Below are 27,449 nucleotides of genomic sequence, written 5' to 3'. Positions count from 1 at the left end.
ACGTTCTCTATAAAAGGGCAGGGTGATAAAAAGCATACCACAAAGATCAACATCAGCAGCACTGCCTCATTAGGTCCAGCGCCGAGGGCCTTCTGGTGGTTCTCTCGCTACGAGAAGCCAAGTTACAGGGAACCAGGCAGAGGGCCTTCTCGGTGGTGGCGCCCACCCTGTGGAACGCCCTCCCACCAGATGTCAAAGAGAAAAATAACTACCAGACCCTTAGAAGACATCTGAAGGCAACCCTGTTTAGGGAAGCTTTTAATATTTAATAGATTATTGTATTTTAGTGTTCTGTTGGAAGCCGCCCAGAGTGGCTGGGGAAACCCAGCTAGATGGGCGGGGTATAAATAATAATAATAATAATATTTTTTATTTATACCCTGCCCTCCCCAGCCAAGGCCGGGCTCAGGGCTGCTAACAAACAATAATAAAAACAAGTTGAATGAATACAACTTAAAAACAAGATTAAAATACAACATTAAAATATTGAAACATTAAAATCCAGCCTCATCACAGGAGGAGAAAGGAAAAAGAAAGAGGGGGAGGGAATCAAATTGGCTCCAAGCCAAAGGCCAGGCGGAACAACTCTGTCTTACAGGCCCTGCGGAAAGAAATCAGATCCTGCAGGGCCCTGGTCTCATGAGGCAGAGCGTTCCACCAGGCTGAGAAGGCCCTGGCTCTGGTTGAAGCTAATCTAACTTCCTTAGGCCCCAGGACCCCTAGGGTAAATTATTATTTTTATTATTTTTATTCAGGCAAACATTTTCTGCATGGCTCGGGCCAGCTTGGCATCCCGCGCCCTGATCCGCTCCATGACTCTTTCCAGTTCTCTCCGGGCTGCCCGGTTCCCCGGTTCTACTTGCAGAACCCCCTTCAGATCCTGTGCTGCCCCCTCCAGGTCATTCATGGCATCGTGAGCCAAGCCCCGCCGGAAGAGGGCCTTGGTGTTGGCCGGCTGCAGGGCCAGGGTCTTGGTGCAGCTGCAGGCGGCATTGGCCGGCTGGTGCAGCCTCAGCTGGCAGGCAGCCAAGTTGGCGTGCAACTCGGCTTTGATCTGGTCGTAGTCCGGCGGAGGGGCAGCTACAACGAGCAGCCGCAAGGCCCTGGCATAGCGCCGCGCCGCGGCGGCGACGTCCCCTGCCCGGTACAGCTCCCCGCCCCGTTCTTTGTTGCTGAGGACCAAGTCCCACTTCTCGGCGGCGCTCATCTCCCAGGTGTCTTTGGCCTCCGTGAAGCTCGCTAACCGGATGGCCACGGTGCCTCCCGCTGCCAACCTCGCCTCGGCCTGCTCCCCGGCCAGCATCGTCTCCAGGCAGCGGTCCACGACCCCGTCCCACTCGGCGTCACCGCCACCCAGCTCCACTTCAGCCCACCGGTGGGTTGGGTAACTCAAGGGTGACCCTGGATCAGCTTCGAGGAAGACCTGGCAGAGGGAGCCTTCCTTCGGCTTATCTAAACCCGTGCCCGTCTCAAGGACCAGTTTGACGAACGTGCCATCCGGGCAGGCCCAAGGGACGTCCCTGCCGGCTGGGTCCCGAGGGGGCAGGTTCTCTTTTAGGTCCTCTCCTTCCGCCCTGCTCCCCTTCTCTCCTTCACTCCCAACGGATGCGCCACGGCTGCCCCCTTGGCCAACGGCTGACCCCTGGTTGGGTTTCTTGCCGGGCATCTTCTCAGTGACGGGCTCTGTACTTGCCATCATGTCATCAACTGTTGCCAGCTTTGGGGATGCGATGCTCCCGAACACCAGCGAGGAAAGGAGGTTAAGGAGCTGTTCGCCAGGAGGCAATCCGGCCTAGTAACAGCGAAGAAGAAAAAGCACAAGATGCCGTTGAAAAGAATGGGCAATTGCACTGCCTTTGCCATAAAATTCCTATTACACCTCCCCACACTGAGCCCAGACGTATGGCAGTGCGCACAGTTGTTACCTTTCCACCCAGCTCCAAATTCCAGCTCAGCCAAGGCTCTGGGCGATGCCAACAGTCTTCCAGCTTCAGTTCCTCATCTGTAAAATGGGAACAGCGGCAGCTTAAATCACAGAGTTGTTGTGAAGACAAGCAACAAGCAAGCTATAAGACTATAAGAAGCATTTTCTTCTGAACGTGAAGGGGAAGTTTGGGCATTTGTCCAAATTAAATGCCGCACACGGCTTGACCACTGCCTTTCGCTAGCAGAGCCAGAAAGGCCCTGCCATGTTTGTCGACCTTCTAGGACTCCCATTTTCTCCTGAGCCACTAGAAACCCCACGAACATTTGATGACATCACAGCAAGTCAACCAATGGCTGGGCAGGGCTTGTCTTTGACAGCCAACGTTTAGCTCATTCTCCCTCGTTATGAAGATTACATGAACCCAGCTGTCCCCCAGAAACTGGCTCCAAACCCAAAATAGATTTAATATGCCACATAAAACAGAACAAATGAGATTCTCAAACGATTCAGCACCCCCATCTCTCCTCCCGCCAAAAACACATCCATGCTGCAATGACCTTTCTGACAGAGCAGCAAAATGCTTAATTATCTTTTTAGTCTGTGAAAGTCCCCCAATATTTCCTGCTTCATCCTATGCCTCATTATTTCTTTTTTATCCCCCCCCCCCATCATTATCAACCATGCTCTCCTCCCCTTACCTCAGTTGCTCAGTACTGGTCCTCAGCACTGAATGGATGAGCAGGGCATATGCTTCAGCTTCTCCCTCAGTCACACACTCATTTATCTAGTCCCCCTCCACATTCCCCCCTTCTTCTTCCTCTCCCCCCCCCACGTCATTTCCTCAGCAACCACCTGTCTTAGCAACCATTGTAAGCAGAAACCTTCCCTCAGGAGATGCTAGGAGAAAAGGCAGGCAAGGAGGGGTAATTTATTTATTTTGCCAAAAGCCAGGGAAGATCTCCCTGACTACTCCACCCTCGCTGTTATGAAACAGGGGACCCCCCTTCCAATTTATAGGAAGCCGCCCCTTTTCCTCTTGACATCTTGTCTATGCAGCTTTCAGTCAGCTGCCAGAGAGAAGCTGAGGTTTAAAAAAACCCACAATATTCACGGAAAGGATGTGAACTCACAACTCCCAAGCTCTGTACCAGAACCCTCTGTCAGAAATACAGGTAATATGAAAAATGCCCTACGTTTTAAGCCTGCCCTGGAAAGCTGACAGAATCATTCTGCTGCTTTCCAGCATGAAAGGTTTGTTTCATTTCTTTTTAAAAAATATATAGTAAATATACATTAATGCCAGGACAGGTAAAGTCAGAAAGACAGGAACTTCCTGCAACACGATGTCACCTTCTGTACTTGACTGGATTCAATGCTGATGGCAAATCCCACAAGTCATTTAAAAAAAGAGAGAGAGAGAGAGAGAGAGAGAAATGGGTAAGAAATATGGACATGTGGCAGGAAGATGCCTGGAAACTCCTGAAGGGGCATATAATAGACTATGGAAGATACGCCACATTATTATTAGTTATTTGATTTCTTACCTGCCCTTCACCATAAGGTCTCAAGGCAGGTTATGGCAATTTAAAAATACAGTACTAAAAGCAAATTACAGCCCCAAGAACGGACTCATGGGTTTTCTGAGATGGGGTAGAAAAGTCCTGTGGCATTTTAGAGCCTAACAATTAATCCTAAACCCCTTAAAAGCCTTTGTTGCTTTGCTGCAACGGATCAACAAAGCTACCCCACCCCCGACCTTGTAGTAGAGGTAATAGAACTACATTTCCCATAATGCCTTTCTTTACTCTTCAGCTCCACCTCCTTCCTTCCTGCCTTTTATAATCCAGTTTATGCAAGGGGTCTATAGCAGAGCTTCCAAGCTGACTGCCACTCTCCTTCCTGAAGCATGGTCTGACTTATAATTGGTGGTACGTATCGGGTCTGCAGATGGAGGCAAGGGGAGCCCGGACTCCTGGGTTCCTTTAGAATCGGGGGGGGGGGGCACACTGTGTGCAGGCAGAAAGCTAGGAAGTCAGTGCTCACTAGATTAGAGGCTGAATTCTTCGGCAGGAGCCAGTACACACACACACACACACACACATATATATTCATTTTAATATATTAATTATCATACATACAACAAAACATCACTTCTTATACAATCTTTTTGGACTTCCATCAGCACCTCTGATGATCCACTTCTTCTGCATTTCTTAAATTCATATTGCCTTTAACTGTCTTAACTAACAATTCTCCTCTTTACCAATTTTTGCAATAATTCAAATAATTTGCCTCCCAAAACTTCTTGCAAACCTACAAACAGGAGCCAGTACCAGCCACACAGATGTGTCCAGCTCCTCCAGGGAAATAACTGATCGCTAATTATTTCCTCTCTCCAATTCAGTTTGCCGCTATGTGGCTAGGAGAATAGCAGCATCGCTGCGCAACGAGGATCTGGGGGAGCCCGTGTTGGCGTGCAAGAATGGGGTGTGCCCGCTGGGTAAGTGACCCCCCCATCCTACCCCACCCCGGCCTCTCTCCCTGCCAGCCGTAATCTTCTGGAAGATCCCCCTTCCAGGAAATGCAGCCTCTGCTTAAGCCCCTTCCTTTAACCACTCCCTAAAAAAAGAATCACAAAACCTTTTATGTAAATCCCTTAATCTTTGTCTCAGTTGGACCCCACCCCCCTTGCAACCAAACCCAAAACATCTGCTGCTCTCAATGACTCCTTCCCCCTGCCGCCAACTCCATTGCTTTTCGCATTGTCAATTTTATATTTCGTTCGTTGTCCAAAATCTTCCCAGACAAGATCTTCTTTCATATTCCTACTCTTGCTTGGGGTTGGGGAATGCAAGTGCTTTTCATGCCTTACTATGAGGCAGTGTGGCAGTTGCCACAGGCCAGCAGATTTAATCTTATTTACTAAAGGTGTTTAAATATGGTTTAAATTACCGAAGTCTCTAAGCAGTGTGGCGCATAAAAGTTATTTAAAAAAACAATAGAGTTACAACTGATCATCAAAACAGAAAATGTCAGCTGTAGGAGAAAGGTATTTTTCAGTCCTGGGACAGCTCAGTTGGTAATGTACAAGGAGACTCTTAATCTCAAGGTTGTGGTTTCGAGCCCCACATTGTGCAAAATATCTCTCCATTGTAGGGGGTTTGACTAGACAACCTTCATGGTCTACAATTCTATTCTATGATTCTAAGGTACCTGAAAGAAGAAGAGGTCTTTGCCAAGCGTTCAATGGGAAGGGGGCCTGTCTAATCTCAGCTGGGAGGCAGCTCCACAGAATCAGGCAAATACAGGAGAAACTCGAAAAATTAGAATATCGTGGAAAAGTTGATTGATTTCAGTAATTCAACTTAAAAGGTGAAACTAATATATGAGATCGACTCATGACATGCAAAGCGAGATATGCTTCTACTTCTCAGAGGTCCAATTTTGCTCGATTTGCAATCCTTGTTTTGCTGATTTCATTGAATATTCTAATTTTCTGAGGGGTTTTCATTTGGGGTTTTCATCAGCTGTATGCCATGATCATCACAATGATAACAAAGAAAGGCTTGACATACCTCACTTTCCATGTCATGAGTCTATCTCATATATTAGTTTCACCTTTGAAGTTGAATTACTGAAATCAATGAACTTTTCCATGATATTCTACTTTTTCGAGTCTCACCTGCAATACTTAATGCAGCGCTTCTGGTGGAAATGAGCCACGCATCTGTGCCATAGGGGGCCACCAGCAGCAACTCCTCTGAAGATCTCAGTGATTTGGGCAGGGATATGGGCACAAATGTTGGAGGATAGGGAGAGGCAGCGTGGTGTTGGACGATAGCTCTGTCCATCTCCAGGTATCTTGTTATCCTTCTCCTGGCATTGCCAAGGATCAAGTAGATCAGGGATGAGAAGCCTGTGCCTCTCCAGAAGTTGTTGGACTACAGTTCCCATCATCCCTGGGGCTGAAGAGAGCTGGTAGTCCAAAACATTTGGAGGGAACTAGGTTAGTAGTTCTGGATCAGCCTTTGCTAATGGTGAAGAGAAGGCATTAATATCAGCATTCTTGACAGCCTGGGCAGCATCCACATATCTTATTGTTGTCTTTTCTTACAGGCAAGCAAAAAAGCACAATGCCGCCATCTACTAGTTCCCCTGTCAGCCAAGGGGCAACCCCCCCTGCTGCCACAACAGAAGTTGGGATCCATAAGCCACATTCTTGATGGAATAAAATGAGGGATGGCAGAAGGAGAATGACGGTCCGTTTGACAACTCCTGTGCACGCAGGAATCGAACGGACCTGAGCATCCTTTAGCCTCCCCTCCACCTCACCATTCCTCTGTTAAATCTGCTTAAATAAAAGAAGCACTTTGCGTGCTCTAATACACCAACTCATTGTAAGAAGCATAATTTGGGAGTCGGTCGGTATGTTTTGCAGGAGATGGTTGTGAAATAGAATGGGATCCACAATGTTTTTCTCTATTGGGAGTATTTCTTTTTGGCAGTCTCATACTCGCAGTTGGGGCAGGAAATGGGATGATGAAAGGAAAATAGAAACCGAAGAAAAAACACATTGGTATACACACACACACGCAAAGGTGAAAAGAACAGTATTTTTCCTCTTCAGCTATCCTTCCACAGAAGCCATATATCTTTCCGGTGCAGTCCATTCTGCTGTCAAACCGTTCATGATGTCAGGAAGCATCACCTAACACTTAGCCAAAATCTGCTTCCCCACAGTTTCCACCTCATTGGATCTAGTCCTGCCCTTGGGTGCAATAGTGAACAGTTCCACTCCACAGTTCTTCAGATACTTGAGGGCTGCTCTCATGCCTCCTTTTAATATTTTCTTATCCAGACTAAACATAACCAGCTCTTACAACTGTTCCTCGTAAGGCTTGCTGCATACACACACCCCATACATTTAAAGCACATGGCTTCCCCCAAGCAATCTTGGGGGCTGTACAGTGGTACCTTGGGTTACATACGCTTCAGGTTACAGACTCCGCTAGCCCAGAAATATTACCTCGGGTTAAGAACATTTACTTCAGGATGAAAACAGAAATTGTGCGGCGGCAGCGGGAGGCCCCATTAGCTAAAGTGGTACCTCATGTTAAGAACAGTTTCAGGTTAAGAACGGACCTCCAGAACGAATTAAGTTCTTAACCCGAGGTACCACTGTAGTCTGCATTTCACAAAGCCACTATTCCCCAGCATCCTTAACAGTTCCAAGGATTCTTTGGAGGAAGCAACGTGATTTAAACATGATTGTTACTTACATTATTTATTGAATTTCAGTCACCTATCTCATAATGGTGAGGGTGGGATGATCAGGAAGGGCTTCTTTGACTTTTGGTTGGTAGGACCCTTCAGCATCATGAACAATCTCCGGATTTTGATATTTGTCCAATTGTGGATATCCACGCTAACACATACTTTCCATGAGTCCCTTCTCTCTCCAGGGAATTGACAGGGTTATGCAGGGTGGGGCTTACCTAGGCACGCCCCCCCCCATATTTTATTCAAGTAGGCTCCCTGAACCCACGCTTTCCTGGGAAAATCTTCCTTGTCTAAATTTGTTCTGCTGCTGGAAAAGTGTTGCAACCTTAGGAACTGGCTGCTTCTGCTGGAATATAAACAAAGGGAATGAGAAGCATTTCTTTGGAAGTCTGGATTTGATGGTGGATAAGAGAGAGTAGTAAAAGCAAAGGAAACCTGGCGTTATTTCATTCCCCGCCCTTTGATAATATCATTGCTACATCTAGGGCATACCATGCCAAATCAGTCGTGCTGTGGGGCAATGAGGTCACTGATGGCAACCTTCCTAACACCCAATTTCCTGATGTGCCTCTGAAAAAGTTTGCCACAATTTGCCCTGCTGTCCTGGCAAAACAAGGGACTAAACCAAACTGCACGTGTCACATCCACTTTGAGGTTTTGTTTCATTTTTACAATCAAGCGGCACACAATTTTTTATATAAAATAAATAAGTAAATGCCATTTTAAACCTGGCATATATTTTTTTTCTTTTTCGCTTTCATATAAAATATTTGTATTGGGGTTTTTTTCCAAAACCAAAGGGATGGGTTTTAAAACATATAAATTAATAAATAGCCCCTTGTGCTCCTAGCATCTTTAAACATCAACCATCGGCAGCGGAAAGGATTTCTCTTTTTCGACTCCCTAGCTCCATACAAGGGGGAAAGTCCTTTGTTAAAATACCTGTGCACTAGACTGCTTGTTAAAAAAGATACAAATAGAGCCAGAAAGATGCATGAATAAAAACGACAGCAACCTTTAGGTGCTCTATAATATAAAATGCGCCTCACTATCCTTAAAACACCCGTGTGAGAGAAATGATGCTGTTTTCATTTTTCAAACAGGAAACTGAGACTAAGAATATGCCACTTTTCCAACATTTTTCAAGGGCCAAAGAGGCCTAATAATAATAATTCTTAAAAGGAATACAAACCCCTCATTTAAAAAAATACAACCAAACTACAACTCCCATAAGCACTTGCGCGTCAAGGTATTTCCCCTTCTTTACGCATGCGCTCTTTCCCCTAGATTCTATACACGCACAAACGCATCGCAGCTTCTGAAACCTCTATTTTATCAGTGCGCGTGCGCCGAATTAATACTTACCCACCCTTGCCTCATGGAGCGCATTGACGCAGCGTGGTGCCGGCTCAATCCTTCGCGCTGGAATTTCAAGGCGCCCGGGGACAAGCGCCGCGCAGTTTCCCCACTGCGCATGCGTCCTTCGACCCAAGCGCGGCTCCGTGAGGCATCCCACAAAACCAAGCGGACATTCAAAAGGAAGAAACCCACTTCGCGTTCCATAATGCGCTTGCGCGCTGTTTCGTAGCAACCGCCGCGCGCAAGCGCACTCCCGCCTTCCGCCTTCTCCGCGTGCGTTCCGGCTCGGTACAACTTCCGTATCATCCTCCTTCTCCACTGGTGGATATTCCGGCCGTGACCCGCCTCTTGCTCGCTCTGGTTGGCCGAGGAGGCGACGGAGCCGGCGTCCTATTGGGCGCTTCTGTTGTTATGGCAGCAAAGGGGGGGGGGGGCGGGAGCCGGAGTCGGCCGTGCAGCGTAGTGTACCGGGAAGGCGGAAGGAAGATGGCGGCGCTGGCTTCGGAGCTGCTGCTGCTGAGCGACTCGAGCCGTTTCCGCGCGGATAACCTGCTGAGCAGCGAGGACTGGGGTGGGTGCTCGGCGGGGGGGGGGGGAGCCGGTGGGCGGAGCTTGTTTGGGGTGGGCGGAGCGTGGCTGTTGGGGAAGGGGCTGCAAAGGCGAAGAAGGTGGGAGGGAAGGAGGATCCTGCGCTACGTTAGCCCACAGTTTAAACAGGTGCGCGACAGGCCCTCTGCGTCTCCACGAAGCGGAGGGGCGGAGCTTCACCTACTGGGTGCCCACCTGCCGAAGGGGGCTCCATTTCAGCCCCCTGCATAGCTGTCAACGTTTCTCTTTTTAAAAGGGAAATTCCCTTATTCCGAATAGGATTCCTTGCAAGGAAAGGGAAAAGTTGACAGCTATGGCCCCCTGCAACGCAGGAGTCTTTCACCCAACGTGGGACTCACGACCCTGAGATTAAGCTGTTGTAAGCAACTACATACAGTGGTACCTCGGGTTGCATACGCTTCAGGTTACACATGCTTCAGGTTACAGACTCCGCTAACCCAGAAATAGTGCTTCAGGTTAAGAACATTGCTTCAGGATGGGAATAGAAATCGTGCTCTGGCGGTGCGGCAGCAGCGGGAGGCCCCATTAGCTAAAGTGGTGCTTCAGGTTAAGAACAGTTTCAGGTTAAGAACGGACCTCTGCAATGAATTAAGTACTTAACCTGAGGTACCACTGTACATTGGTAGGATTGACAGAAAACTTGTAGTAAAAATTTGAACTATGAATTGACAAAGCATTTATAAAAATAAGAGTTATGATAGAGATGCAGAGGGGGAAAGAAACCATTACATTAAGATCCACACTAGAGGGGGAGGGAAGTCAGAAGGTATTGTATGTTTATGTTTTGAATTCAATTGTTTATGTAAAATAGGAAAATGCAAAAATAAAATTTATTGAAAATAATGATTTTTTAAAAGTGTCTCATGCTCTACCGACTGAGCTTATGCTTCAGGGATGTGTGAGTTGTTGCCTTAACAAAGATCTGGAGGTTCACAGGTCCCCACCTCCCACAACGCCATCCATCGTGTTCGGGACACGTTGACTTTAGTCTTTGAAGCAGTGGCGTAGCGTGGGGTTGCAGGGGGGGCCGGCCGCACCGGGTGCAACATCTGGGGGTTAGGGTTAGGGGGCGCAAATCCACGGGTTAGGGGGGCGCAAATCCACGGGTTAGGGGGCGCAAATTACTTGCCTTGCCCCGGGTGCTGACAACCCACGCTACGCCACTGCTTTGAAGTACCACAAGGCTGCTTGTGCTTAGTTTTTGTTCTTTACGTCTCATAATAATGTAGTTGAGGCCAAAGGCACCTGCTGTGAGGTAAAGGACAAACCGTGTGTGGTCTTTTATTATTATTATTTTTATCAAAATACAGTGTGTAAACAACATCAGTGAAAAATGAAAACATACACACTGTGAAATGAGGGGGAAATCTTTAAAATATATTAGGGGATTCAGTCAAACTGGCAAAAACATGCTTATTTGTATTATCATGGAGTGAGTTATTTATGATGCTAATCTCTAGAATTCCAGAACAGTATTTTAAGGGGGAGCGGCTCTAGTTGTATTTGGGGAGAAGGTGGGCCCAGGCCTTGCTTAATGCATACACCCACAGATGTGCTTGGTATGGGCTGTAAGTGAAAAAGGAGAGCAGTAAAGGGTGGAAACATGTTTTGAGTCTGTTCCTTGCCCTACTGACTGCCCCTTCCCATTCTCCCCGCAGATGCAGGTCTGTACAGCTGCCTGGAAGACGATGGGGATGTGGCAGCTGAGCTCTTCCCCTGCCTCGAACGCAGCATTGTGGATGGCGGCTGTGCCCATTCCCTGGTGAGAGCTGCTTCCTCTCACATGCCTTCCTAGAAAAGGCTTTTTACTTCCTTATGCCATTGCATAGCAGCATGCTCTTCTCACCTCCTGTTTATCTTTCATCCACTCCCTGCTACTTAACATCAGTCCTTAATGCTGTTTGTCTTGAGGACCTGCTCAGCCTCATTCCTGTTGCTACATCTTCTGAGGGCACATGCATGTATCATGGGGCTTGTGCATGATATAGGGATGTTTAGGGAAGCTTTTAATGTTTGATGCATTACTGTATTTTAATATTTTGTTGGAAGCTGCCCAGAGTGGCTGGGGAAGCCCAGCCAGATGGGCGGGGTATAAATAAAAAAATATTATTATTATTATTATTATAGGACAGTGGTGGCGAACCTTTTAGAGACTGAGTGCCCAAACTGCAACCCAAAACCCGCTAATTAATCGCAAAGTGCCAACACGGCAATTTAATATGGGATAATAATGATTGTCTGCATGCACACATAAAAATAAATATACCATAATAAAAATGTGGGGAGGATTGGCAGGAGTTGTGGAGCTTTTGGGGGGCAGGACGTGCAGATAAACACTAACACGCATGGACAACACTTCCTGTAGCAGGCTGAAGCTACAAATCGTCTCAACGCTCACCGGCAGCAGGAAAAAAAAAAGCGCTTGACACAGCTGCAAGTCACATGCAATATCGTCACTGACTATCTTCTGCTCATGGCAGCAAACAATCCAACCAATCACGGTGTGGGAGGGGGAGCGGTGCGGCCGAATGTCGGCTGGTTGGCGGGTGCGCAAATCCCCCAATGCTGCTGTGGCCGGTGCATGCTATAGGAAGTGTTTCCCGCCCACAGTGCTGAGGGAGGGAGTGGCTGCCCACTTTGCCAACCCCTAGGAATGGCCCTGCTGGGGCAATGGTGCGTGTGCCAACAGAGAGGGCTCTATGAGTGTCCACTGGCATGCGTGCCATAGGTTCTCCACCACTGGTATAGGATGGTGTGAGCAGGGTTTGCATCTGGGAGATCTTCACAGTGAAAGGGGCATTTTCCTCTTTAGATTGCATGTACTAGATTTATCTATGTTCACCTTGGTCCTTGAATAAGCTGCCCAGATCTACAAAACTATAAATCCCATACTTGTTAATAAGCTACACCCACAATAATGCCCTCAAATTCCCACCTTTCACTGGCTTGTTGCCTGTCGGCTGTGCATGCGTATTAATATCTATTCATTCAGGATTTACAGAAGGCGAGAAGGGAAGCACTCCACCATCTCTGCTAAAACGCTAACAATGTGTGGTTCATCTTCTCCCTGAAATGTTTCCTTTACAGTGGAAATGGAATGTTGTAACATTAAGAATTGATGCACGAGTTTGCATTTTTCTTCTCTTCATAATTCCTTTTTCTGTTGCATCATTTAGATTGTAAACCTGAAGCCTTATTACTGATCTTTGCAAGCTGCTTATGTATGGCCAAAGAGGGGGGTCAAAATGCTTCACAGAAAGACACACACAGAGATCAGTTTTGTTTTCTATCCTAACTCTCTTGGCAGCAGTTCAGTGATGGGTTCGACCTGGACATGGAAACGGTGCCCCCCGACCCACCTTGGGACCCACTGCACGACTCTCTCTTCCCAGGTAAGTACCTTTGTGAGATTGGGGGAGGGCTGCTGAGAGCCCGAGATGCCGAGCTGTATGTATATATGGTAGGATGATACAGTATACAAGTGTGTGGACCAGGTGCACGGAGACGAGACCCACATTAGGCTAGATTGTCTCCGTGAGTTAATGCAAAGAATGTGCCAGCACTCTTGGTGGAGGTGCATGGACAAGATCCCAGGTCTGATTCCCCAGCCTCTCCAGTTTAAAAAGGTCTCAGTGAAACATTGGAGAGTCACTGCCAGTCAGAGTCTAGAATACTGGACTAGGTAGAACCCATGGACCAGTTGGTATAAAGCAGCCCCATGCTACAGAGGGAGATCAATTTCTTCCAGTTTTGAGGGGTAGAGGAGACGGCTGTTGCCTTCATGCCCTCGTCATGGGTTCACCAGAGACATCTAACTGGCCACTGTCAGACAGCGGGTTAGATGGGTCATTGGTCTGTTACAGCAGAACAGTTGTTATTTCTGAGCCTCAGTATGGTTTGAACAGCCTAGAATTAACATGGAGCAAAGTTTTTCCCCTCCCCCATCCTGGACCACCTAGTTAAAGTTTCTATAGTTTCTATATATAAGTCTTATATTTAATGCCAGCAACTAAACTGGCTGGTGGGTAGAGCAGCAGAAGGGGTGAGAGGGCATATTGCTTTCATTGATCTCCCTAAGCTCTGCCCTACCAGCTAAGGCTCAAAACCACAAATAACCTGCGGCTTGCGTTTGGCAGTTTCCCTCTTCTTCCAGAAGGCAGCTTGGCAGGGGTTAAGCAGCCCTTTGCCACTGGACAGCAATCTAGCCCATTTCAGGGCTAGACTGGGCTTCTTGGTAACAAGGAGCTTCTCTTTGCCTTGGCACCTCCCAGACAAATACTTGTCCAGCATTTATTTTCAGTGCAAACTTCCCAGGGGGCACAGAGGAGATAAGTTTGAGCGGCTTCTTTGTTTCCATGGTTGAAGTGGCTGGCAGTGAAAGCATGTTAGTGATTTGTTCCCCTTCTTCCTTTAGAGCTGCAGGTGAAGTCGGAGCCCGTCTCCCCCGCCTCGTCGCATTGCTCTGATTCCTCTACGCTGTCCTCTTCCTCCTCCTCCTCCGCTGATCTCTCAGGGCAGGTATGCTTGTCGGAACTCTTGATACAGTAGAATCTTGCCCCTTGCCCCTTAAGCTCTTGTGCTCAGGCCTGCGCTTTTCTCTCGCAGGCCCCTGGCCAGGCCGACGTGATGGGAGTGAAGACCGAGCAACCCCCCACCCCTCCGTGCATGTATGGAGATGTCCTGCCCCCCCACTTTGGCACTGTGCAGATCAGTGTCGTCCCGGCTCCTGAGACAGGTATGTAGTGGATGAGAGAGAGTGAGTAGAAATAGCAAGTGCCTAGGGAGAAAGGGGAGGACATGGGTGGCGCTGTGGGTTAAACCACAGAGCCTAGGGCTTGCCGATCAGAAGGTCGGCGGTTCGAATCCCCGCAACGTTGCTGGGTCCCTGCTCCTGCCAACCTAGCAGTTCGAAAGCACATCAAAGTGCAAGTAGATAAATAGGTACCGCTCCAGCGGGAAGGTAAACAGCGTTTCTGTGCACTGCTCTGGTTCGCCAGAAGCAGCTTAGTCATGCTGGCCACATAACCCGGAAGCTGTACGCCAGCTCCCTTGGCCAATAAAGCGAGATGAGCGCCGCAACCCCAGAGTCGGTCACAACTGGACCTAATGGTCAGGGGTCCCTTTACCTTTACCTTTACCTTTAGGGAGAAAGGGATGCAAATTAAGTCAATATGAGACTCCTGTGGCAAAAAATTGGGTCATTTAGTTTAACCTAATACAGTGCCCTTCAGAAAAGCGGCTTCACTGATCAGCTTGTTCTGTTACAGGGAAACCGGCCGCTTCCAATAAAGCCGAGAGCATTCTCAGCCGGAAGCCCCCCATTCAGCCAAAGCCAGTTGTGGTCACCACTGTCCCAGTGCAGCCTGCAGCCACGTCCAGTAAGACCATCTTATTGCAGCCTGTACCTGTGTCCCAGCCGCAGGCTATCAACCCAGCGATTTCAGGTAATGCTTTTGCTGGCTGGGGGTTGTGATCCAGAGCATGTGAAAGGCCACAGATTGGGCAGTGCAGAAATAGAGATAGTTTTGGCTAATAGCAGCCTGCTTGAACCCAGGTTCCAAGTGCAACCGAACACGCTGTACTAAGGGGCACACAAGTCCTCTTCAGATTTTCCTAATGTTGTTAAATGTGGCACCCAGGGGCACAGTTGCACCCTTGAGGGCTTCCCTTGGCATCCACCAGCCCTCTGAGCTGTTTTTATGTTACTTTTCATTGTGTTCTTTTGCTGCTTTGTTGTTTGCTACCCTGGGGTCCTTTGGGAGGGAGAGCAGTATAGAAATTTAATAATGAATGAAAAGAACCTTTTTTTGTGGGGCAAAACTACAATGTATGTGTGGCAGGCATGGATTTATAGGACCTTGCCTTCTTTTTTAACCTCAGTTCCAGCACAGAGCGTTGTGATTTCCCAGTCTGAACTGCTGCATCTCCCCGTCTCTGGGCTGATCAAGGTCCAGTCCCCTCTAAAGGAAAGTCTCCCAGCAAAACCAACTCCCTCTGCCCCCAAACCAGAAACCAAAACTATTGTCCCGGCGCCAACGCAAATAGGACCCTGCAACCAAGAGATCGACGTAAGTACCTTTTGGCCCCCTTCTTTCCGCTGCTCCGGCTTCACTGGTCCTGTCCTGGGACTTCTCCTGAACACATGTGACGGGGGGGGGTATATGGCTGAACATTATGGCCACATGTGTGCTTTGTGTTTGTATCCCCCATGGAGAGCCTCAAGGTCCATTAATAGCAACACCCTAGAGGTCCCGGGCCCTAAGGAAGTTAGATTAGCTTCAACCAGAGCCAGGGCCTTCTCAACACTGGCTCCTGCCTGGTGGAACGCTCTGCCTCATGAGATCAGGGCCCTGCAGGATCTGATTTCTTTCCACAGGGCCTGTAAGACAGAGTTGTTCCACCTGGCCTTTCGCTTGGAGCCAATTTGATTCCCTCCCCCTCTTTCTTTTTTCCTTTCCTTCTCCTCCTGTGATGAGGCTGCATTTTAATATTTAATGTTTCAATATTTTAATGTATTTTAATCCTGTTTTTAAGCTGTATTCATTCAACTTGTTTTTATTATTGCTTGTTAGCCGCCCTGAGCCCGGCATTGGCTGGGGAGGGCGGGGTATAAATAAAAAATTATTATTATTATTATTATTATTATTATTATTATTATTGTAACCCAATGACAATTGGAGGGCCGCAGCATCCCCATCTCTGTTTTAAAGTGAGAGTGTATGCATGTGTGTGTGTGTGTGTGAGAGAGAGAGAGAGAGAGAGACAATATAGCATTCCCCACCCCCTTTGCTAATTCCCCGAAGATCAAGGTACTTAAAAGGCAGCAGCGGATGATCAAGAACCGTGAATCGGCCTGCCAGTCGCGGCGGAAAAAGAAGGAATATCTGCAAGGTTTGGAGTCTCGGTTGCGGGAGGCCCTGACGGATAATGAGCGGCTGCGACGGGAGAACACACTCCTTCGCCGCCGGCTGGACTGTGTCCTGAATGAGGTAAGTGCGTGCCGGCCAGACCTGCAGCTTTTTGGGTCCCTCACACACCCCACACCGTGTGTGCCTGCATATTTGTCCACCCGCATTACATCCACATTTCAGCAATCTGTGGATTACCAGCAGGACTGCAACAAAATGCTGCAGTGTAGTTTGCCTCCTAACAGGAGCTCTTCTGTTCCGGATTTCAGCCAGTGACACTCAGCACCCCCCGTGGCTGCCAAGCCTGCCTGCTTGGTTCTCACTGAGCTGATTTTCAGGCTGGTGGAGAGGTGGGATTGCCCCGTCAGATTTTAATTTTTCCAATTCTTTCTGTACTTCTGTAAACCTCAGGGTTCCTTTGAGCAAGCACAAACCTCTCTCATTTTCTCTGTGGTCCCACTTTAACCCCAGTCCTGTTGGCCCTCACCACCTGAGCTCCCAGTACGTTTCCGAGCACAATTCAAAGTATTGGTGCTGACCTTTAAAGCCCTAAACGGCCTCGGTCCAGTATATCTGAAGGAGCATCTCCACCCCCATCGTTCTGCCCAGACACTGAGGTCCAGTGCCGAGGGCCTTCTGGTGGTTCCCTCATTGCGAGAAGCAAAGCTACAGGGAACCAGGCAGAGGGCCTTCTCGGTAGTGGCGCCCTCCCTGTGGAACACCCTCCCACCAGATGTCAAAGAGAAAAACAACTACCAGACTTTTAGAAGACATCTGAAGGCAGCCCTGTTTAGGGAAGCTTTTAATGTTTAATAGACTATTGTATTTTAATATTTTGTTGGAAGCCGCCCAGAGTGGCTGGGGAAACCCAGCCAGATGCGGGGTATGAATAATAAATTATTATTATTATTATTATTATTATTATTATTATTATTATTATTATCATTATCATCATCATCATCATCATCATCATCATCATCATTATGAGCCAACTGTTAGAGGGAGTGATGGTACAACAGGACAGACCGTGGCCCAAGAGGCCTGACTGCCTCTTACACATTTGCTTGGGCAGTTGCGTGACTGGATATGGAGTGAACACATGAGAGCCAGAATGCCGGGTCATCCTAAGGAGCCTGGCAGTGTGGTTTTCCTTCTGCCTGTTCTGCCTCTCCTTGCAGGAGAAAATAGGGAACACATGTCGTGGCCCTCTTCCTTTGTGAACTAAGACTTCCTCCTTTCCCATATCTGTCTTCCCTCCTGTGCTGGGCAGGGGTGGACTTTTCATAGCTGCTGAAACGTATCACTTCTGCATCTGTAAATGCCTCGCCAGCACTGAAATGCTTACACCTCTTCTGGGGAGGTGTTAATGTATTTATATTTATATTCATATTTATGTTTATGTTTATATTTATATTATTTACCACCCTTCATCATAAATTCCAAGTCCTCCCCTCCCAAATACAATATATAATAAACATTAAGACACAAACAGGAAACTAAAGCAGCAGTAAAAACTGTTCTAGTGCTTAGTTACCAATAATAATGATAATAATAATAATAATAATATTTTTTTATTTATACCCCACCCATCTGGCTGGGTTTCCCCAGACACTCTGGGCAGCTTTCAAGAGAATATTAAAATACAATAGTCTATTAAAGATTAAAAGCTTCCCTAAACAGTAAAAAGAGTTTTTTTCACAAGTTTGGTTCCAGTGGCTCGGCTGCTATCATATCCATTGTTTTATGAAGAACAGCAGTCTGCTTTCAAAATAATTGGTGTTTGGTTCTGTTTGTCTTGAAATCCTTAAACATTTGGATTCAAGTGGTTAATGGAAAGCTCTTCAGTGATGGGAACCTTTGTCTAGCTGTTTTCTAGTTTGTCTCACTCTGTACGAGAAGTCGGCTGGGCCGTCTACCAGTGCCATGCAGGGCTACGATACGATGATGCCCACTCCCCAAATGGGAGCCCCAAACTCTCACAATCCCATTGGAAGGGACACAGAAGGGACACAGTTGACGTCCCTTGGCTAAATAATAACGATTTGGGCACTGCAAGGGCAGTGAGACTTCTTTTTTTTAAAAAAGTTTTTATTGTTAAAATAATTCAGCTTTAATACACACATATTGCAAATATACAAGCATGCAAACATACATTTTATACAATCCTTAAAAATGTTCAAATATACCTACACTCAATCCCACGGATAATTCCTTTTCCCATCACCATCCACCACCCCTCACCCCACCTTTGTGTTAGACTTCCAATCTACTCAATTGCAATTTCTTTCCACTTCTATTACTTTCTTTCCCACACCTTTAACCTACTTTCATGCTTCTTTTTCTATTACACATTGTTATCCATCTTATTTAGTATTTCAGTATTTAAAACAGAACTTGTTTATTCTAATAGGAGTTCTGATTTTTCGATATGGTTTTGCAAGTATCCTTTAAACACCTTCCAGTCCCTGTCTATCCTCTTTCGAGATCCTTCCAATTTCTCCCATTGTTTTGGATATATTGTAGCACTCCAATAATTTGGCAAGCCACTCTATTTTTGTTGGTATAATACCAAGTCTCACTGCCGGGGGAAATTGGAAAAGTGGTATTATACCAGCAGTGAGACTTCTAAGTGGGCGACATGCCTCTGTGGCCATAACCACATGTTTCTTGCCTTCTCCCTGCAGAACAACGAGCTGAAATTTGGCTCTGGCAACCGGAAAGTCATCTGCGTCATGGTGCTGCTGCTCTTCATAGCTTTCAACTTTGGGCCTGTCAGGTGAGGCTTCAGAGTGCTTGCGGGTATCCCTCCAGTCCCACAATTGGGTAATGAATGACTTTGCTAGGCAGTCCTTGTCTGGGAGCCTCTGAAGTTGGCAAGGCCCCAGAGAAATTGGTTTCACTCATAGGTGGTGAAGCTGGCATGTGTAGGCTTGCTGGATGTTTGGCAAAGTTTAGCAGACTGGAGAGGGAAGCATATTTCCTAGGTTGAAGTTGGACTAGAGCCCTGAAAGCTCTCCCCACCCCGCATTTCTTGTAGGCAACTCTCCTTTTTGCATCATGTTAAGGAAGGAGTCATATGCTGTGACTCAGTGCGCTGTGGTCTAAACCACTGAGCCTCTTGGGCTTGCCAGTTGGAATATCGGCGGTTCGAATCCCCACGATGGAGTGAGCTCTTGTTGTTTTGTCCCAGCTCCTGCCAACCTAGCAGTTCGAAAGCATGCCAGTGCAAGTAGATAAATAGGTACCACTCTGGCGGGAAGGTAAATGGCATTTCCATGTGCTCTGGCTTCCGTCACGGTGTTCCGTTGAGCCAGAAGCGGTTTGGTCATGCTGGCCATATGACCCGGAAAGCTGTCTGTGGACAAACGCTGGCTCCCTTGGCCTGAAAGTGAGATGAGCGTGGCAACCCCATACAGTGGTACCTCGGGTTAAGAACTTAATTTGTTTCGGAGGTCCGTTCTTAACCTGAAACTGTTCTTAACCTGAAGCACCACTAATGGGGCCTGCCGCTGCGCCGTCAACACGCAATTTCTTTTCTCATCCTGAAGCAAAGTTCTTAACCCAAGGTACTATTTCTGGGTTAGCAGAGTCTGTAACCTGAAGCGTCTGTAACCCGAGGTATCACTGCAGTCACCTTTGACTGGACCTAACCATCCAGGGGTCCTTTACCTTTACAGATAGGTTCATAGATATTTTAATGAAATAAAAACGATAATAAAGTAAGCTCAGACTTCTTTGGTAGAGTGTCCCTGAACTCCTCTAGGGAACTTAACTCCCTGTTTCCATCTCTCCAGCATCAGTGAGCGCAAAGCGGCAGACGTGGAGCTGCCAAAGCAGGAGGTGGAGGCTGGGCCTGGCCGGAGGCACCTTTTAGGCATCGCGGAGGAGACCCACGACTCTCCAGAGGAGGAGCAGGAAGAGCGGCAAGAGGAGGCCCCAGCCAGGCTGAGAAAGGCACAATTCCGGTAAATTTGGGGGGCAGGCAGGAGAAACAACAAGGTGGTGAAGAGCAGGAGAAACAACCTGCCCATGCATCTCTCTGTTAAAATTATTTTGGGGGCCCTGGCAACCAGGAAGAAGTCCTTGACTGTGTTTGGATGTGATGCTGAACCAGGGGTGAGGGTGCTGAGGTTTGGAGGGGCCCAACAATAGCCCTCCATGCCTCTCTGACGGCCCCATTTGACTCTGCCAACTCATACTCCCCTCCCCAGGCCTTCCTTTATTTGCTTATTGCATTCCTGCCCCACCCATTTCTCCCAAGGAACTAAAGGTGACGTTGGAAGTTTCTGAGCAGAGCTTGGATGGCCATGAGTCATGGATGATTTAGTCGAGATTCCTTCATTACGGATGTATGGTGTAAAATGCAACGTTGGTTTGGCAGGAGGGGAAGGGGACTGTCCAACTGCAGCCAGCCCACCTCATTCTGTTCTTGAAACATGTGGTTTTGCTCATAGGCGCCGACTCCATGGGGCTTGAGGGGGCCCGAGCCCCCTCAAAAATTCGTTTGGGGGGGCTCCGCCCCCCCATAATCTCCAGCGCCCCTCCAGCAGAGCGCCATCGCCGCCCCTCCCCCAGCCCAAAATGCAAAGGGTCGGGCTGCATGCCTCCTGCCCTCCCTCCCGAGCAAAAGCTCCACCCAATTTCCTTCGGAGCTGATTAATAGGCGCAGCACGCTCTCCCCTATTCGCTCACGAGGAGGCGGTGCCACTTTATTTGCATATTCATGAGCTTATTTATTATTCATGAGCTTTCCCGGGCCCCCCCAATATTTTTTATAAGTCCGCGTCCCTGGTTTTGCTCCAGGTTGAGCAGCTACTTACAGATTGCGCGACTCCCAAATCACCATGTGCTCTTCTCAGCTCTCCCTCAACACTTGATTTCCTCTCTCGGCCAATCTCTATTTAAAATTCACATTTTCTTCTCTCTCTCTCTCCACCCCCCACGCCTTTCTCTCTCCCCCCCCCCCAACCCCAAGAAACTTGTCAGCTCCCTTCTCTGACATGAAGGACCTGATGCTGAGGGACTTGGACAAGTTGTTCCTCGCTTCCGATTGCCGCCAGTTCAACCGCACTGAATCCCTCAGGTGGGTCCTGGGCCAGGAGAAGGGAGGGGGTGCTAAGCATTTTTTGGGGGGGACTCTTGTGAGCATTGAGGCCTGGGAACATTGTGGGTGACCCTTCTGCCTGCCTCCTCTTCCCCCCTACAGACTGGCAGACGAGCTCAGCGGCTGGGTCCGCCGGCACCAGATCAACCGCAGGAAACCCTCACAGTCTCGTAAAGCAGCTCAAGCCAGCCAGGTGTGATGTGGATTGTGGGGAGGCAACTGGGCAGGGAAATGGAGGGGTGCAGTGGCGATAATCCCTTGTGGGGCTAGACAAGGGCGCCCAGAATCTTACTGTGGTTTGCCAACAAGGTTGAGGGCAGGGCCAGGGGCTCTGTTGCTTCACAGCCTTTTCATATCCTAATTTCATTCTTCATTTCAGGAAAAGCCACAAAAGAAGCCCCCTAGCCCCTCCCGCTACGTGCCCGCCAGCCCCCCCAGGCACCCTGAGAGGTAAGCGGCTTCTGCACCAAATTGTTTTGAGTTAGCTCCCTTTTTCGATGTGGAAACACCCTGCCCCTCTGGCTTACAAGCTAACCCCCTTCCCAACACACACGAGGAAAAGGGATCAGGGAGGGAAGAGGAAGAACTCAAACTCCAGCACCAATTCTTAAGTTCTTATAATGACCAGCTGGCATTATAAGGGGTAGGAGGTGCGCAATTGAGCTGGCCTCTCACAGCAGAACGGATGGGGTGAGCCCTGCTTCCCATCTCTCCCCCAGAGACTGGCTAACGGAACAGCTGCCTCTAGGGCTAAGGGAGAGGAGGCCTGGTGGAGCCTCTTCAAATTGGCTCCTTGCTTCATTGCTCCGTCTACCCACCCGCTGGAGACTCCATTCCTGTGTCCCGTGACAGTGATGAGGTGGAGGGAGCCCTTATGTTTGCAAACAGATCTCCTCTCCAACCCCCCCCTCCTCCTCTGCCTTTCCAGGAATTCCCTCAGTCAGCTGCAGGTATACCAGCACCCTGACCACACGGAACACGACTTCATGGACGCAATTGACCGCCGCGAGGATACTTTCTACGTGGTGTCCTTCCGCAGGGTGAGTAAAGAGCGGCTTGCGGGGCACTGAGCCACTGAGAGAGTTGCACAGGCAGTGCGGCGCCCCAGATTTTGCATTGCACAATGTTCTCCTTCAGGCATGTGGCACCAGAGAGAGAGCCAGGAAGAAAGCAGTAGAGGAAGGAAGCCCTTTCAGACTTGGGCAGAAGATTACAGGTTGCATAAAGGCACACTGGGGCAAAGATGCAAATGGAGAATTTTCCCTTCTCAGAAGCCACCAGGCAGGAGTGCCTAACCTGTGGCCCTTCCTGTAGTTGCTGCACTACAACTCCCATCAGCTCCTTCCAGCATTGCTGGTGCTCAGGGATACTGGGGCTGTCCCCAGGCCACATCGCTTTCACAGCCATACCCCGTTCCTACCTCTGCTTTGCACCTTTCTTTTAAATGTTTTTTTAACAGCTGGGATAATAGAACTGTAGAATGGGAAGGGACCATGAGAGTCACCTAGTCCAACGCCTTGCAATGCAGGCGTCTGGGATGATGAACACAGCTCCTTGGGCCGGCATTTGTGGAGTCTGGGAGCCAAACGGGAAGAGGTTGTCAGGGCGTGTCCTTGAAATCCAGCACACCCTGGGTCTCTTAATTCTTACATCAGTGATGATTTTGTCATGAAATCCCACTCAGTATTGATCCAGAGCAGAACTCCGACTTATAGTTAGCAGAGTAAAAACTTAAACACATTGCAGGATTCCCAAAGACCAGAGGCAATTGTATTTCATCCAGCAGGGCTTTACTGCTTCTGAAGGCAAATGAGCACAATGGTCACAAATCCAGTACAGTGGTGCCCCGCAAGACGAATGCCTCGCAAGACGGAAAACTCGCTAGACGAAAGAGTTTTCCGTTTTGGAGGTGCTTCGCAAAACGAATTTCCTATGGGCTTGCTTCGCAAGACGACAATGTCTTGCGAGTTCCTGCTGGTTTTTTTCCCTCCCCCCCTTTTTCTAAGCCGCTAAGCCGCTTATCAGCTGATCCGATCAGCAGATAAGCCGCTAAAAGCCGCTAATAGCGCTAATAGCGCTAATCCGTCAATGGGCTTGCTTCGCAAGACGAAAAAACCGCTAGACAAAGAGAATCACAGAACGGATTCTTTTCGTCTTGCGAGGCACCACTGTACATTCAGGACTGGCACTGTCCATAAGAAATCCAGTTGCAGCAGACTTAACTTAAACTTACAGTAACTTCTAATAAGTCTATGTACAGAACACCACACCAGACGGAAAAGAGATAGAAAGAGAAAGTCAAACCCAGGTTCCTTCTGGCCTTACTCTTATAGTCAGCATGACCTTGTCAGAAAAGATAACAGAACCAGTTTAGGCCAGCTGTACTCAGCTTCTCGGAAGGAATACCCCAAACATCAGGAGCCTTCTGCTTGCTTCTTTCACACAGAGAAGCTTCCAGAACCCTCCTGAATTAAGTAGAGTAGGAAAGATCTCTACACATCAGATCAATACATACTTTCTGCACAAAGAAATGCAAACTGACAGATTTTTCTCTCTTGTCTTTCCCCCTCTTTAACCTTAGGATCACTTGCTGCTGCCTGCCATCAGCCACAACAAAACCTCCCGCCCAAAAATGTCACTGGTGATGCCAGCCATGGCTCTCAACGGTAAAGAAAGAAAGAAAAGAAAACGTGCGGGTAGACTTGAGGACTTTGTGTCCAAATGTTTTGTGCCAGATGCAGTCACCGGCTACATCTGCATCTCCATATCTATATATATATGTATATCCCTTTGGCGCTGTTTTCTAAACTACTGAGCCTCTTGGGCTTGCCGATTGGAAGGTCAGCGGTTCGAATCCCTGCAATGAAGTGAGCTCCCATTGCTCTGTCCCAGCGCCTGCCAACCTAGGAATTCGAAAGCACGCCAGTGCAAGCAGATAAATAGGTACCGCTGCGGCGGGAAGGTAAACAGCATTTCCATGCGCTCTGGCTTCCATCACGGTGTTCTGTTGCACCAGAAATGGTTTAGTCATGGTGGTCACATGACCCGTAAATCTGTCTGTGGACAAACGCTGGATCCCTTGGACTGAAAGCGAGATGAGCACTGCAACCCCATAGTCACCTTTGACTGGACTTAAGCGTCCAGGAGTCCTTTACCTTTACCTTTCTTTAACCTATATTATTATTATTATTATTATTATTATTATTATTATTATTATTATTGTTACTAGGATGCGGGTGGCGCTGTGGGTTAAACCACTGAGCCTCTTGGGCTTGCCAGTTGGAAAATCGGCAGTTCGAATCCCCATGACGGGGTGAGCTCCCGTTGCTCGGTCCCTGCTCCTGCCAACCTAACAGTTCGAAAGCACGAACTGCAAGTAGATAAATAGGGAAGGTAAACGGCATTTCTGTGCGCTGCTCTGGTTCGCCAGAAGCGGCTTAGTCATGCTGGCCACATGACCCGGAAGCTGTACGCCGGCTCCCTTGGCCAATAAAGTGAGATGAGCGCCTCAACCCCAGAGTCGTCCGCGACTGGAACAATGGTCAGGGGTCCCTTTACCTTTACCTATATTATAAAATTTATACTATAAGGTGCCAAGGCGGGTTACAATAATGTTATATACAGTTGGGGGGAAAGACGACCATTCTCATTCCCTCCAGAGGGAGCGTATAAATTCTATGAAGCAAATATGAAACAAATAAGAATCGCCTTCTTGCTTTGTTTTCTTTCTCCCCCAGAGAGCCTGTACAATTCGTCCCTGGGCTACGAAGTGATGATGCAGATAGACTGTGAGGTCATGGACACCCGCGTCATCCACATCAAGAGCTCCACGGTGCCTCCCTTCCTGAGGCGGCACGACGCCGCCACCCGCGACAACCGCACCCACCCTTCTTCCCCGCCGGCCTTTTCCGGGAGAGCGACTGCCCGCCCAGCCTTGCGGGCCCCCAGGCCCACCTTGCCCTCAGGCCGGCGGCCCCCGCAGCGCACCCTGTACCTCGGGGAGCACGGGGGAGGGGGCTAGAAAAGGGAGGCCCCCCACCCCGACGACACCGGGGAGAAGAGCCCCCTTAACGGAAAGTGGGGGCCCTCGCGCCAGGGGAACGGACCTGCCCCCTCAGTGGAACTCCTGCTCGTGTTGAGAAACGGGCTATGCCACTATGTCAGCTGATCTCACAGCTGCCTCCAGGAGGGGTCAGTGGGGATTGGATCCTGCGGTTCGGGGGGCTGGGGGCTGGCACCGCGGACACTACCTCCCCCTCCCCCTACAACGCCCCCCCCCCACTTCGTGGTCCAGTTGAGACTTTCTGTGCGCCTCTGCTGCCCCCTGATGGCTGAGACTAAGGAACCTGTGCATTTGGGTAAATGTGGGAGAGTGAGGAAGGGTGTCTATTTTAAACTACTGTCTCCAATCGTGTGTGTGTGTGTGTATGTATGTAGGAGAAGGGCAAAGGGAAGTTTGCAAAATGCAGTGTGTGTGTGTGTGTGTGTGTACACTCCCCTCCCAGTTACTCTGATGGCACTTAGATCTGCTCCCTTTGGATCCTCCTTGTGTTTTTTTTTATTTTTAAAAAAGGATAAATAATAGCTGCAAAATAAATTTAATATGTGACCAGAACCGTTTTTTCTTGCTTTTCCCCCCTTCCCCCTGGTTTTCAAGCACCACAATAAGGCGACTCATATCGTCTGAACAAGAGAGCTGTGTCCCTTATTGCTGGCAATTGGTGCTGTGGTGGAATAGACAGAGGCACAGCACGGTCCAGACAGAGAGCAAAGCTTCTCTTCCTGGTTTTGTCTTGAGGTTCAAAATACTGCTGCCCGCTCCCCTCTGGCGAAAAGCTGAGTGCTTTTGCAAGAGCTACGATCCGATCACATGTCGTATTTCAATATTTAGCGAAGCTACAATCTGTCTTGCAGCATAGCAAGGCTGCTCTGTGGAACTCTCTGCAGGGTGATACTATGCAGGTGCATCTGTACATTTTTCAAGGCCAGCTGCAAACTTTTTAGCTTAAGACAGGCCTCCCCAGGCTTGCGATTTTTATATTACGTATATCAGTTTTAAAACTGAATTTTATCCTTGTTGTTGCTGTTTCGTCATTTATTCGTGTCTGACTTTTCGTGACCCCATGGACCAGAGCACGCCAGGCACTCCTGTCTTCCACTGCCTCCCGCAGTTTAGTCAAATTCATGCTGGTACCTTCGAGAACACTGTCCAACCATCTCGTCCTCTGCCATCCCCTTCTCGTCCCCTGTCATTTCCCAACATCAGGGTCTTTTTCAGCGAGCCTTCTCTTCTCATGAGGTGGCTAAAGTATTGGACCCTCAGCTTCAGGATCTGTCCTTCCAGTGAGCACTCAGGGCTGATTTCCTTCAGAATGTAGAGGTTTGATCTTCTTGCAGTCCATGGGACTCTCAAGAGTCGTTTCCAGCACCATAATTCAAAGGCATCAATTCTTCGGCGATCAGCCTTCTTTATGGTCCAGCTCTCACTTCCATACATCACTACTGGGAAAACCATAGCTTTAACTATACGGACCTTTGTTGGCAAGGTGATGTCTCTGCTTTTTAAGATGCTGTCTAGGTTTGCCATCGCCTTTCTCCCAAAGAGCAGGCGTCTTTTAATTTCGTGACTGCTGTCACCATCTGCCGTGATCATGGAGCCCAAGAAAGTAAAATCTCTCACTGCCTCCATTTCTTCCCCTTCTATTTGCCAGGAGGTGATGGGACCAGTGGCCATGATTTTAGTTTTTTTGATGTTGAGCTTCAGACCATATTTTGCGCTCTCCTCTTTCACTAGATTTGCCTAATTTTATTAGGTGTAATTTGTTTTTCTTTTTCTTTTAAGTGCATTGGTTTTTATCTGTATTTTCTTATGAACGTTTTGTATTATGTGAGCCACTTAGAGAGCTCCCCCCCCCAATAGTATTATAGTTGGAAGAGACCCTGAGGATCATCTAGTCCAACCCTCTTCAACGCCGAAAAATAGGCATCTGTTGCATACGGGGATCGAACCTGCAACCTTGGCGTTATCAGCACCACGCTCTAACCAGCTGAGCTATGCAGGCAAAAACACTTTAATGAAGTGCTTCATGTATCTTGTTAACTAAAACACAATTCCATCGTGGGGTTTCAAAATCGGATGGATAGTAAAAATCAAACTTTTTTTTTTGAAATTAAAATAGTTGGCAATCAGGTGGAGCCTTGCTCAGGGTAGGGAGGGGCTGGGAAAAGCCTGGCGCTCACATACGCGACTCACATGCCCGTC

The 27,449-nt window shown here is 48.3% G+C and overlaps 2 protein-coding genes and 1 long non-coding RNA gene across 4 annotated transcripts; 2 read left to right on the top strand and 1 right to left on the bottom strand.

Moving 5' to 3' along the window:
• Positions 1-720: 720 nt before the first annotated feature.
• FKBPL (FKBP prolyl isomerase like) lies at positions 721-8,706 on the bottom strand. 2 transcript variants are annotated; one of them, XM_083493290.1, is made up of 3 exons: positions 8,573-8,706; positions 1,926-2,002; positions 721-1,792 (listed from the first exon to the last, which is right to left on the bottom strand). In XM_083493290.1, exon 3 carries the CDS (start codon positions 1,697-1,699, stop codon positions 752-754), a length of 948 nt encoding a protein of 315 aa, XP_083349416.1. In that variant the 5' UTR covers positions 1,700-1,792; positions 1,926-2,002; positions 8,573-8,706; the 3' UTR covers positions 721-751. The 2 variants fall into 2 exon arrangements, with proteins under 2 accessions (XP_083349416.1, XP_083349415.1); XM_083493289.1 differs by lacking the exon at positions 8,573-8,706 and adding an exon at positions 2,626-2,752.
• Positions 3,081-6,318, top strand: LOC310702039. The gene is made up of 4 exons (XR_014523150.1): positions 3,081-3,099; positions 3,740-3,855; positions 4,332-4,427; positions 6,044-6,318. It is a non-coding gene; the product is annotated as an uncharacterized lncRNA (long non-coding RNA).
• Positions 8,586-25,802, top strand: ATF6B (activating transcription factor 6 beta; the record flags this gene model as incomplete). The annotated part of the gene is given in 18 exon segments (XM_083491552.1): positions 8,586-8,792; positions 8,794-8,985; positions 8,987-9,137; positions 10,834-10,937; positions 12,483-12,567; positions 13,590-13,693; positions 13,781-13,910; positions 14,443-14,619; positions 15,056-15,243; positions 15,979-16,164; positions 18,768-18,859; positions 19,878-20,048; positions 21,059-21,166; positions 21,290-21,380; positions 21,567-21,637; positions 22,116-22,227; positions 23,769-23,853; positions 24,925-25,802. Coding segments are annotated over 18 exon segments (2,538 nt in total). The 3' UTR covers positions 25,209-25,802.
• Positions 25,803-27,449: the final 1,647 nt, after the last annotated feature.

The sequence above is a fragment of the Podarcis liolepis genome, assembly GCF_965112155.1.
Source record: "Podarcis liolepis genome assembly, chromosome: 2".
Lineage (NCBI taxonomy): Eukaryota > Metazoa > Chordata > Lepidosauria > Squamata > Lacertidae > Podarcis > Podarcis liolepis.
The sequence above is the reverse complement of the archived record's forward strand: the minus strand, read 5'-3'. Positions and strand labels throughout refer to the sequence as shown.

Bases quoted from the DNA above. Each gene is read 5' to 3' on its own strand.
- FKBPL (XM_083493290.1), bottom strand. From the start codon at position 1,699: ATGATGGCAAGTACAGAGCCCGTCACTGAGAAGATGCCCGGCAAGAAA.